This window comes from Cottoperca gobio, chromosome 1 (assembly GCF_900634415.1).
Source record: "Cottoperca gobio chromosome 1, fCotGob3.1, whole genome shotgun sequence".
Taxonomy (NCBI): Eukaryota; Metazoa; Chordata; class Actinopteri; order Perciformes; family Bovichtidae; genus Cottoperca; species Cottoperca gobio.
Window position 1 is genome coordinate 25,900,757 of NC_041355.1, and position 11,742 is coordinate 25,912,498.

Sequence of the window (11,742 nt, forward strand, 5' to 3'; positions counted from 1 at the left end):
AAAATTATGTGTTTGTTACAAACGAGGATTTAATTCGTTTCAACTTTGCTTGAACTTAATATGTAAGAACCAGCTTTGGTATTCTGAATGGCTAATAAATTACATTGTTATCTAAAAATCCTAAATAGATTTTTAGATAGATATTTTTACCTATTGATAGTGATGTCATGAATGACAAACTGCATGTATTTGTCAATTAAATTGGAGCCTTTGAGTCATTAGATCCTAAAATGCATTATTAATAATAATGAACTCAGTGGACACGAGCTGATGCGTTCCAAAACCTTTATTGCTTCAACTGCACTGACAGATAACATGGTTGACGGAACAATGGTGTGAAGACAGAATTGAGAAGAGTTTCTCAGTCACCATGTGAAAACACCAACGTACATACATGATGTATATACCACCCACACACACACACACGAAAGAAATATAAAAGAAATTTACATTTTACAAAAACATGACAGAAACTTCTCACCAACTGAAGATGGCAACATCTTTCAGAAAACATTAAAACTGAGATCCATATCCACGACAGGGAATATATAAAAAATATGCCCACAGTAACATATACAGAGTTTAAGATTCATTCATTCAAACCTTGATTTAATCAGGTAAGTCCCCGTTGGGATCGAGATCTCATTTTCATCTCAAGAGAGTGACAGCGCTAATATTGGAATAATTAGGACATTCACAAAGCATCTCCATTTATCCTTATAATCTGGAAAATTGGTGTTATTTTGTTATTTAATTAAAGCAACTATTTAGTTAGCCTTGAGGAAATAAAGCTGTCATTGGTATGTCACCGCCTCATAGGAGCTGGAGATCACCATTGTTATAGCTTTGTATAATTTTCACATTTTACTTGCTAGTAAAGGAGATGCCCATTTACATTTTCAAAGATTCAAAAATAAAAGTAGAACACAGGTTATATTTGAACAGTGGTTACTTTCTACAAACAATTGCAATTGCAAAAATACTGATTTACTGGGAAGCTTCCACTGTAACTGCAAATGGTCAGATGAACTGAAGGTCAAGGTGCCTCTATACTAATCTGGAACCTTGTTTGAAGGATTTCTGGTTTCCCCCTGTGCAGACAGCCATGAGAAGATCTGATTCACAACACAAAAGATTTTAAAATCAAACACCCAAGAAAGTGTGTTCCAAGTCCTTGTGTATGCCTAAACCCAAAGGGACTTATAAAAGAAAAGAAAAAAAGTGTGAAAGCAGCATTGAAAGACCTTCTGCCACAGCCATCCACAAAGGGTGAAGCGTCAAATTAAACTATCTTGAATATCCGGTTAATCAAAATATCAAAAGATGCCAAAGTCGAGGTATCCTTCAGTTTTCCTTTGGACAAAGTGGGGGGCAAGAAGACAAACAGAAAAGGCATCAAAGTCCCTTTCAATCTTGTCAGTCTCCCTCTACTTCCCCGCCTCATTCAGCAGCTCCCCAAGGTGAGCCTTTTGCATTTTCAGTTGGTCGCGCCGTTCAGCATTCCAGGGTGGTTAATGGAATTAAAATCAATGACAATCTTAGTCCTCTTGGGCTCGAACTGCCTGCCAAAACACAGAGGAAAAAAACAACACACACAATAGTCAGGGTATGAGGACACACACGGAAAACACCACATAAAAACATGGTGGATGAAAGTCACTTCTTCCATGTTTGATCAAGTCATACCTGCACACCTCCACCTACACTTTTACAAGGTCTGGGAAAAATTGTAAACGAAAAGAAGTGTGAGAAAGGGACAAAGGCTGCACTCACACCAAATAGGGCATTACGGCAATTAGCGCAGCGTTGTGCAGCAATGTGGGAGTGTCACTTAAAAAGGACTAGTGTATAGCATTTAGGGCAATTTTTGTCAGAAACAGAATATAATAATCATAACTATGTTTTCATGAGCGTAAATGAAACTGCTGGCTGTGGGTGTGGGTGTGACACTACTTGCACGGCTTCAAGTCTGACATGACTGTTCATATATATATATATGCTATTTTTCAACAGCAGTTAGACCCGTCCCCTGGGACAAGCCGCAACAAACGGTAAAATTTGTATTGCTGTTTTCCAGCATTACAACTTACGACAAAAAATGAAGATACCACAGTAGAACCCGACACAGAGCTAAACCTAAGACCTGAACCCGCCTGGTACTGCTCAATTTCTTCATTAAAGACAAAGATATATGATATATGTTATATTCTTGCTTTGGAAAGCCTTTCTCACACATAAAAAATAACAAACCCGACAACGGCATGAACACAGAACCAAACACAGAATATGGCACAGTGAACCATCAGCTCAAAACATAAACTCTCAAAATGATAAAGAATCTGCCAATAATTGACTGCACTGTTGTCAAGGGCAACAAAACAGTTGTGAACTAGAACAGAACTTTGTACACGGATGATCGTAATGCTCTTTAAGTAGGAGTTGTGGAGGAAGAGATTTGCATCAACCATAGATGTTTCAGCGCCATCCTCCTCTGGTCAAACACGTGGGCTACACTTTCTCTTCAGACAAAGAGTCAAAGAGACAGATTTTATTTTATTATTATTTTTTTTTTATCTGAAGCTTTACGCAACAAAATGTCCGGACCTAATCCGACACAGGACTTGATGGGTTTGTTTCAGTTTGCTGAACTTATATAGTCATACTTGGTTTTATTGCAAAATACCAATAAAGTGTCAATAATAAAAAAGATTATGAAAAGGTGATTCAAGCAGATGAATTATATAATTGACAGTGACTCCAGACACAGTGGCCTTTAAGTTTAAGAAAGTTTGTCTTTTTAATTTGCCAAGAGTCAATCGCCATGATGGAATATGATTTAAGACATTTTTAATTAAAATAAATGAGTAAAAGAGCAAGCAGAAAAAGTACGACAACTCGTTGTTTTTCCCAGACCAACAAGGGCTAGCTACGATGTTGGAATCATCACTGATCATGGAATTTAACCAGCACTTTCAAGATTTCACCGTCATAGAGAAGGACAATAACCTGTTGATATGAAAAGAGGAGCAGCATTTGTATCTTATTGAAATGCAAAGTCCCCACCAGCTGCTCCCACTGTCAGAGTTCTTCAGGGGTTTGGAAGTCCAGTGGCCAAATTCACTAAACTTTCTAAGGCTAAAAGTAGCTCCTGCCTGCGTGAGGAGAAAAAATATGTCAGTCCTAACTAAAAGAGAAATGTACCACCTTTTATGTGGATGTGGATTATGTCTACATAACATTGCAAAAATAAGACACATCCTGTCTCAAAATGATGCAGAAAAACTAGTCCATGCATTTGTTACTTCAAGGCTGGATTACTGCAACTCATTGTTATCAGGTTGTCCCAAAAAGTCGCTTAAGACTCTTCAGTTGATCCAAAATGCAGCGGCACGTGTATTGACAAGAACAAGGAAACGGGATCATATTACTCCTGTATTAGCTGCTCTGCACTGGCTCCCGGTAAAATACAGAATAGAATTCAAAATCCTTCTCCTGATTTACAAATCAATTAATGGTCAGGCTCCAGCATATCTTAAAGATCTCATAGTAATAAACCAACTAGAGCATTACGCTCCCAGACTGCAGGGTTACTTGTGGTTCCTAGAGTCTCTAAGAGTACAATGGGAGCCAGAGCCTTCAGCTATCAAGCTCCTGTCCTGTGGAACCAGCTTCCAGTTTGTGTTCGGGAGGCAGAGACACTCTCCACATTTAAGAGCAGGCTAAAGACTTTCCTTTGTGATAAAGCTTATAGTTAGGGCTGGCTCAGGTTTGCCTTGGATCAGCCCCTAGTTATGCTGCTATAGGCTTAGACTGCCGGGGGACACCTCCCTGCTCTTCCTCTTTCCTCCCCTCTTTCTCTCGTCTTCTCCCTCTATCTGTATGCATTTATGTAAATGTATGTTACTAACTCATCATCTGGGGCATCATCCCTGGAGTGTCTGTCTCTCATGTGGCAGGTTGCCTCTGATAAAGTTTACATCAGGATCAGGAATCGTGGCTGTGCCTGCTGCCCTGGTCCTGCTGGACACCGGGAAGCCTTTTTATCATTTTCCTGGATTCATCCATACTTTCTCTTTTTTCAACACAACATAATTTCTGTCAAATGTTGTATTTGTGCTATGTTGTTTATCCTGTACACACGACATCTATTGCACGTCTGTCCGTCATGGGAGAGGGATCCCTCCTCAGTTGCTCATCAAACTTAAATTTGGCTTGTAAGTGTTAACATGGCATTACACTGTCATATGCAGCTGGTTTTGACATTAGCTTTCATGAAACCATTATAAATGTGTCATGAATAATTCTCTTGACCTTAAATAAAGTGGTCCACTTTGGACTCGTCATTAAATGTTATAAGGCCAGTTCGATGACAGTAAATACAGTACAGAGGTGATTTATGGAGTTCTGGATAAATAGCTTCACCTTTTGCTAAATTAACTGCTAACTGCTGCAATACTGGTGTTAGCTAGTTAGCTCGGTTAGCTGTGCAGCTAGAGGTCCAATTAGCTGTCTGTGTGTCTGTGTGTGTCTGTGTGTGTCATAGTCTCACACCTGCATTGTATGCCTGCCATACCAAGCAGCCTTCTGGAAGCGACCATCTCCGGTGTGTCATGGTACTTATCAGAAAGATAGACCACTTCCTTAATACCTGGAAAGAGGGAGGGAGTGAAGGATTATGAAGCAACGCAGAAATGCAGTAATGCAAAATAAAGACCATTATTAGTCTTTTAACAGAGACGTGCTTCTTACCTGAGGGAATGCATGACAGTTGAATGGAGGAGGAGGAGAGAAAAAAGAAAAAAAAGAAAGGCAGAGTTGATTTAACCGTGTTTTGTCTCCCGAGCAGCAAGATATGATATATGAAATGCTGGCCAGATTTCCTGCACCCGAAAGGAGTTTTCTAACCAACTTTACACTTTTTCCCACAAAAAGGCTCAGAGAATAGGAAAATCTAAATGATGTCGTTCACGCTGATCAACACACTCATGCTGAGGTGCAATAAACATTAGAGCCAGCTGTGGGGATTTAGAATAGTGATGGGGAAATTAAGCTTTTTGAAGCATTTAGGATGTCTGTGAAATGTGTTCATTACTCAAGGCTTCACGCCTGCATATCTACATTACACACAAAGCCACATGCCATAGTGTGATGCAAATAGCTTAATGATCAAAGCCGGTTTCTTCTTTGCGACTTCAGGATAAATCTCTGAATGTACCTGACATTAAACGTATTAATTTCCCCTTAACACAAACCATAATAGTTATGAATTGCAACAATGGGCAAGTTTCTGCACATTTCTTTTATTCACAAAAATGCATGAATTAGGCAAATTACTTTAAACCAAAAAGGTTACGATATGTGATGATGGACGGGACACTACTGTCCCAAGACACACAACAGTATATGATGCAGATTAGCACATGGTGCATACTTTTAGCATAGTATTAGAGCATAGTGTACAATTATGTGACGGCTTTAATCTTGTTACCCAGGATTCAATACAGAATAGAATTCAAAAAAATTTCCTGACCTACAAAGCAATTAATGGTCAGGATCCAGCATATCTTAAAGATCTCATAGGCAGACACCCTCTCCACTTTTAAGAGTAGGCTAAAGACTTTCCTTTTTGATAAAGCTTATAGTTAGGGCTGGCTCAGGCTTGCCTTGGATCAGCCCCTACTTATGCTGCTATAGGCTTAGACTGCCGGGGGACACCTCCCTGCTCTCCTCCTCTCTCTTCTTCTCCCTCTCTATCTGAATGCAATTATGTAAATGTATGTTACTAACTCACCATCCGGGGTACCATCCCCAGAGTTTCTGTGTCTCTCATGTGGCAGGTTGCCACTGATAAAGTTTACGTCAGGATCAGGACTCGTGGCTGCGCCTGCTACCCTGGTCCTGCTGGACACCGGGAAGCCTTTTTGACATTTTCCTGAATTCATCCAAACTTTATCTTTTTTCAACACAACAAATGTTGTATTTGTACTATGTTGTTTATCCTGTACACACGACATCTATTGCACGTCTGTCCTGGGAGAGGGATCCCTCCTCAGTCTCTCCCTGAGGTTTCTAACATTTCCCCCTTTAATTATGGGGTTTCTTTTAGGAAGTTTTTCCTTGTGTGATGCGAGGGTCTAAGGACAGAAGGTGTCGTATCCTGTACAGTCTGTAAAGCACACCGAGACAAATGTATCATTTGTGATATTGGGCTATACAAATAAATTTGAATTGATTCTTATAAAACAGAACCTTTAAGAGACATTCCAGTGTGACTGTGTTGTAATAGCTGCCATGGTTTCTTTGTATATGACAACACATATCTGAAATGACAGCAGCTTACACAGTAGTGTCCAGTCACTCTCAGGAGAAGACAGAGGCAGAGGATGAAAAATAGAGTTGAAAGGCAGGCGACCAGTGGAAATGATGGAAAAGACTCAGAGAATAAACAACTGGGAAAGAGAGGGGACGTTTACAGGAACACTTAACCCTCTGCAGTCCGGGGCTAATTTGGCCGTTTTCGCATACCTTTGATTCTGTCTTTCTAAACCAAAACGGAGCGAAGGAGAGAATGTGAATGCACAAACTGAAATTTATTTTTCATCACTGCAAGTACGTCCACACAAACTAGACACACTGAACTTTTACTTCCACAAAGAAATCATCGTTCATCCAATTTCTCCTGGAAAGTGCGACATTCCACATCCAGCTTTCTCTGTTTTAAACTCGCCATGCTGCCTTCACTGACGTCAATGACCGCCTTGTTTAATATTGAAGTTTTTGACATGACGTGACCACGTGATGACACGTTCCGCTCGTGTTGTGTTCAAGGACCCTGACCTTGGCCAGGAAAAACAGTCAGTCGCCCGTTTAAAATATTGCAGTCTAGTTTCTTTTGCTAGTGGAATTTTTTTGCGTGCGTTTTACGAATTACCTCGAGGGCCGGATCAAATGGTCTCGCGGGCCGTATACGGCCCGGAGGCCAGAGATTCCCCACCCCTGCTCTACAGTTTCCAGCATTATTTTCTGCTTTTTAAAAGTCAAAATACGGCGAAGATTTCTCATACTTTTGCATCAACTTTATATCATCGTATCTCCGTTTTTACTGGGTGGATTGGCATGAAACAAAGTCTGGCAGAGAGTTTCGCTTGAACGTTTTTAATTTTTTTTTTTTAAATTACATTTTTAATGTTATAGAGAAATACTTAAAAATCAGTCACTTTCTAAAGTGACTCTTGTGCGAGTATTATAAAGCGCTGTGCAGTGTATTGGTGTCTTGTGAACCTTCAAACTCATGAGTCTACAACTCAGACTGAACTTCCTGGATTGTATTCCATTGGCTCACTGACACCTCTCTGGAAACAAAGTCCTGGTTACTGAGGATAACAAATACTTTAATTGTGATAATTGAGTACTTGTTGCAGAGTCTGACATCTGTTTAAGAATTTTCTTGAATAAGGCTTTTTGAATGCAGAAATAAGCATAAACCCTTTTCACATCACGTGTGTGTACGTGTGTGTGTGTGTACGTGTGTGTGTGTGTACTATTGCGTGTGTGTGTGTGTGTGTGTGTGTGTGTTTGTGACCCACCGGCCTGGATGATGAGCTTGGCACACTCGTTGCAGGGGAACAAAGCCACATGCATGGTGCAGCCTTTCACATCAGCGCTGTTCTTGTTCATAATGGCGTTCAGCTCTGCATGGCACACTGTGGGACAGAGCGTGGAGATTGCACCCAGTGACTACAGGACGTTCCAAGAACCTGCCTCCTAGGATGGTGAGTGTTTTCTATAACACTGAAGAAATAGACCAACAACAACAGTTTCTCTTCTCCTAAACACTCCATAAAACATACAACCAGCTGACATTCATTATAATACATTATATTTTATTTGGTAGAAAATGATCCCTATGAAAAATTTCCACACTGATGTTTGTGGATTATTCGGAAGAGATGTTGCTGTTGAATTTGTTTTTAATGCATAATCAGTGTTTTGAGCATCACAAACAGAATTCTATTCACCTCCATTGTATTGATGGGGAGGTAGAAGTCTAGTTACAGTCTAAATACTACTCATCACTTTAGTTTCATAAGTCAACAGCCATGTTATCCTTTCCTCTAGCCAAAATTAGATATGTTCTGTGGATCTGTCAGTTCATTTAATGATAATAGAAGAAAAAACTGATCTAAATAAGAAGAACGAGTTCATTATGATGTAGATTGCTTATGTGGCCTCCATCCCACCCTCAACTGAGCACTGCAAGTACAATGTGAGAGCATCTGATCAGAAAAAGTGACACTTATTCATTATTTATCCTCTACCACCCTCTACAGGCCATGAAGAGAACTCAGCAGCATAGTATGGACATCGAATGCATTACAGTCACACCATGGCTTTCAAATTGGATTATGTAAATTATGTAATTTAAAAGGAATACTATGGAGTGCTGCGGTGGATGCAACCAGGAGAGCTTTGTTACTTTGTTGTAAGTGCAGCTCTTCTTCAACCAAACTGTTTGATTACAGAAAAAATAAAACCCAAATCATAATAAAAAATTAAAACAGGTGAAAAGCAAGAAGTGCATGTGCACATGTATTCTCACCATATGGGTATTTAGTGTCGAGCCAGTGGTCAGCAGAGCGGGACCACGGCAGCAGGTCATCGTCACAGCCATTGGGCATCCCATTGTAACCAATACCAACGATCTTATTCTCCTGGTTCACTATGCACGCCCCCACCTGCAGAGAAGAGAGGTTCCGCAGGTTAGTCTAGCTGTAAATATGTTTTAATATTAAACAGTCCAGTGCATCATGAAATAATCCAAGATGCAACAGTCCACCACTCTCAGTAGTGTCTCTCAATGCTCGGACATTATTAGGATGGACATCCATTTCCATCAAGCCTTCTACACATGCACATACTTTGTCTTTATGTATCGGCGAAGATCTTTTTGAAAGTGTTGGTTTGAAGATTTAAGAGCTATGTTAACAGCAGCATCTTCCCATATTCTTTCCGTGTGAGAATACTGTTCTCAGAGCTCACAGGCCTCGCTCCAACTCTCCCCTGTACTGCACCATTAAGCTACTCGCATAATAAAAACCTCTTACAGTTATGCCATAATGGGAGTGGGAATTTGTATGTGAAACCAGATCAGGATTATATGGGTGATTAATATTAATATTTTATTTTTTATTACCCGAGTGATATAACAATTAATTTACCCAAAATAATATAACAATATTTTATTCAACACATTAAGCATTTAGTAGTAATGATAGTAGCGGCATATTTAAAATGAGTCTAATTTCCACATCACTGCTGTGCTGTCATAATAATTATAAGTATTTGTCAGATGCCTGATCAGAAAATACTGGACCTTAAATTCAAAAGGATTGCTGTGACACACAGACTAATGGAATCACTGTCATAGCAACTCTTTTTATCAGTGTGTCTACTTAAGTACTTGACTTCGAACCTAAAGTGGTTACAACATGGATTTATTTCATCACTGAAGTAATATGCAGTTAAGATGATCCCTGGCTAATGTATTTGAGCATCAATGTAAGGAGAGGAAAATAATTGAAAGGATTTACAGATCAGTTTAAAACATTTTCTCACTGATACATGGCCGTTGTTGCGCAGCAGAGAACAGAACCTGCGGTCCATAGCACACGGCCTCCGGTGCTCGCTACTCTTATTAATAGTGCCGAGACAAAACATAAACAAAAAGTATCGCTTTGCAGAGCGCCACCAAGTCCAGAGAGAGCACAAATGTGCGTGTTTAGGAATCGATAAGCAGAACATTTTGGATTTGGTTCTTACTTGGAACAGAGTTTCTGTTCCCAACCCTAGTGACTATATGTTACCACGACAGCATATCATTTTAATATGGGAGCGATGAAGAACACACTGATGGTAGAGGCTCATCAGGAACACACAGGAACACACACACACACACACACACACACACACACACACACACACACACACACACACACACACACACACACACACACACACACACCTGTGAGCTTGGGTCTTTGCTCCTTTGGGCTGACAGAAAGGCTACAGCCATAAAGTACTCTGGCCATTCTAGGTAGTCTTCCCTCTTCCTGGTTGTGCCACTACAGAGAAACACACAAAAAGTCAAGAGAGAGGATGTCAAGTTTGATTTTTCTTAGATCACAAAACCAAATTTGTTTTGGAATTAACAGATTATAAATTACTGAAACATGTCAGTTTATTTCTGAGCAGTAATTCCCAGTTTACACAGCTATCCAGGTTCCTATGTTTACATTTGACTTGTATACCAGTTGTGTATATATAAACACACACACACACACACACAGTAAAACAATAACATTACCATAAACAGTCACTTTAAAATACCAGAATTATTGTTTGAGAAGAAGCTTAATGTGCACAATATTGAGTAAAATCTCTAATAAAATAACTACCACTCTTAGAACACCCGGCTGCACTTCCATTTACTGAAATGTCCTTTCTGTTCTCTGGGTTCATGCACAAGCTTCACTGAGAAATATAATAATAATAATAATAATAATAATAATAATAATAATAATAATAATAATTTTTGTTTAATTTCGTCTCAGCTCAGGTTTGGCAGCATGCCCAGTGGCTCTTTGATTTGTGACTTAATCTGAAAGTGAATCATATACATAAGCATATACACTTTAATATGATACAAATAGCACACTACCTGATTATCAAAAGTGTCAATAATGATAGTGATAGTGATGAACCAATTAATCACATAAGTGATATGTCAGCATTATTGCTCACTGTAGGTTTGTTTATTTATATAAAAATGTAATCTATAACTAAAAGCAGTGGTGGAATATAACTAATTACATTTACTCAAGTACTGTCAGTTTATTTTAAGCTACTTAACTCCACAACAATTCAAAGAAAAATGTGTGTGTCTGTCTGTCTGTCTCTGTCCGAACGTGACCGGGAACTTTGCTTTCTCTCGCTGGATGTTTGTGCCTCTCATGTAGACAAAAAGTTCAAACTTGTTACCTGTTTTGATGGGAAGGCTTCGGCTGCTGACTTTCATCCATAGTCTTTCAAATACCGGACTTAGTCAACGTGTCCCTGCTTTCCTCTGGACTGTATGCTGCGGATATGTTGCAGAACGTTAAATCAGCAGCGGCAGAAAACGCCACATTACGTCAACACGGAATAGAAATAAATCTCCCGCGCTATTCATTTCCGTTTTTTCAGCCCCGATCTCTGCCTTCCAGGACAAACTCAGACTCCTTTGCTTTAGACTCAAAGACTCCAATCACAAGCATGGCCGTAATAAGTGTAGTCTTAAACTCTAACAGTTAGAGGATAATATGTTAGAGAGTAGTACACAGATTGTGAAAAAGTAGGTTCAGACTGCCTGGCACGCCTGCTCGGGAACAAAATATCCATTTCATTTTTCTTTAGTATCCTCCCTTTACCGGATACAAATCACCCAGATGTGCTGTGATTGGCTAGTACTCGTTCCCTTAACCATGGGCAAAAAAAGTGCAGCTTTTGCCAGGGGAGAGTTTCATCACACCAGCTTGATGCTTACCCAGTGTACAAGAGCTCCCCACAGGACACAAGCATATTTCCAAGCCCATGTCTACAATGGCCAGGGGTGGAGCTGGCCCTCAAAATGGGATCCATCAATCTATACGTAACAGACACAAAAGTAAAAACATAGGGAAGAGGTGGAGTTCCTTTTTACCACCA

General features: G+C 39.7%; 1 protein-coding gene across 2 annotated transcripts; it reads right to left on the reverse strand.

Moving 5' to 3' along the window:
• Positions 1 to 268: 268 nt before the first annotated feature.
• On the reverse strand, positions 269 to 11,413 carry dctd (dCMP deaminase). Of its 2 annotated transcripts, none has more exons than XM_029431872.1 (6): positions 11,038 to 11,413; positions 10,022 to 10,121; positions 8,600 to 8,735; positions 7,587 to 7,703; positions 4,552 to 4,648; positions 269 to 1,558 (listed from the first exon to the last, which is right to left on the reverse strand). In XM_029431872.1, the coding sequence occupies exons 1-6, from the start codon at positions 11,076 to 11,078 to the stop codon at positions 1,495 to 1,497; spliced, it is 555 nt and encodes a 184-aa protein (XP_029287732.1). In that variant the 5' UTR covers positions 11,079 to 11,413; the 3' UTR covers positions 269 to 1,494. The 2 variants fall into 2 exon arrangements, with proteins under 2 accessions (XP_029287732.1, XP_029287644.1); XM_029431784.1 differs by having other exon boundaries at positions 269 to 1,562.
• Between the last annotated feature and the right edge of the window lie 329 nt (positions 11,414 to 11,742).

Excerpts from the sequence above, each read along its gene's own strand:
- dctd (XM_029431784.1), bottom strand. The coding sequence starts at position 11,078 with ATGGATGAAAGTCAGCAGCCGAAGCCTTCCCATCAAAACAG. Across the intron at positions 8,736-10,021 it reads GCAAAGACCCAAGCTCACAG|GTGGGGGCGTGCATAGTGAA; the intron begins GTGTGTGTGTGT and ends TCTTCTCTGCAG. Across the intron at positions 1,563-4,551 it reads ATGGCAGGCATACAATGCAG|GCAGTTCGAGCCCAAGAGGA; the intron begins GTGTGAGACTAT and ends GTGTTTTGGCAG.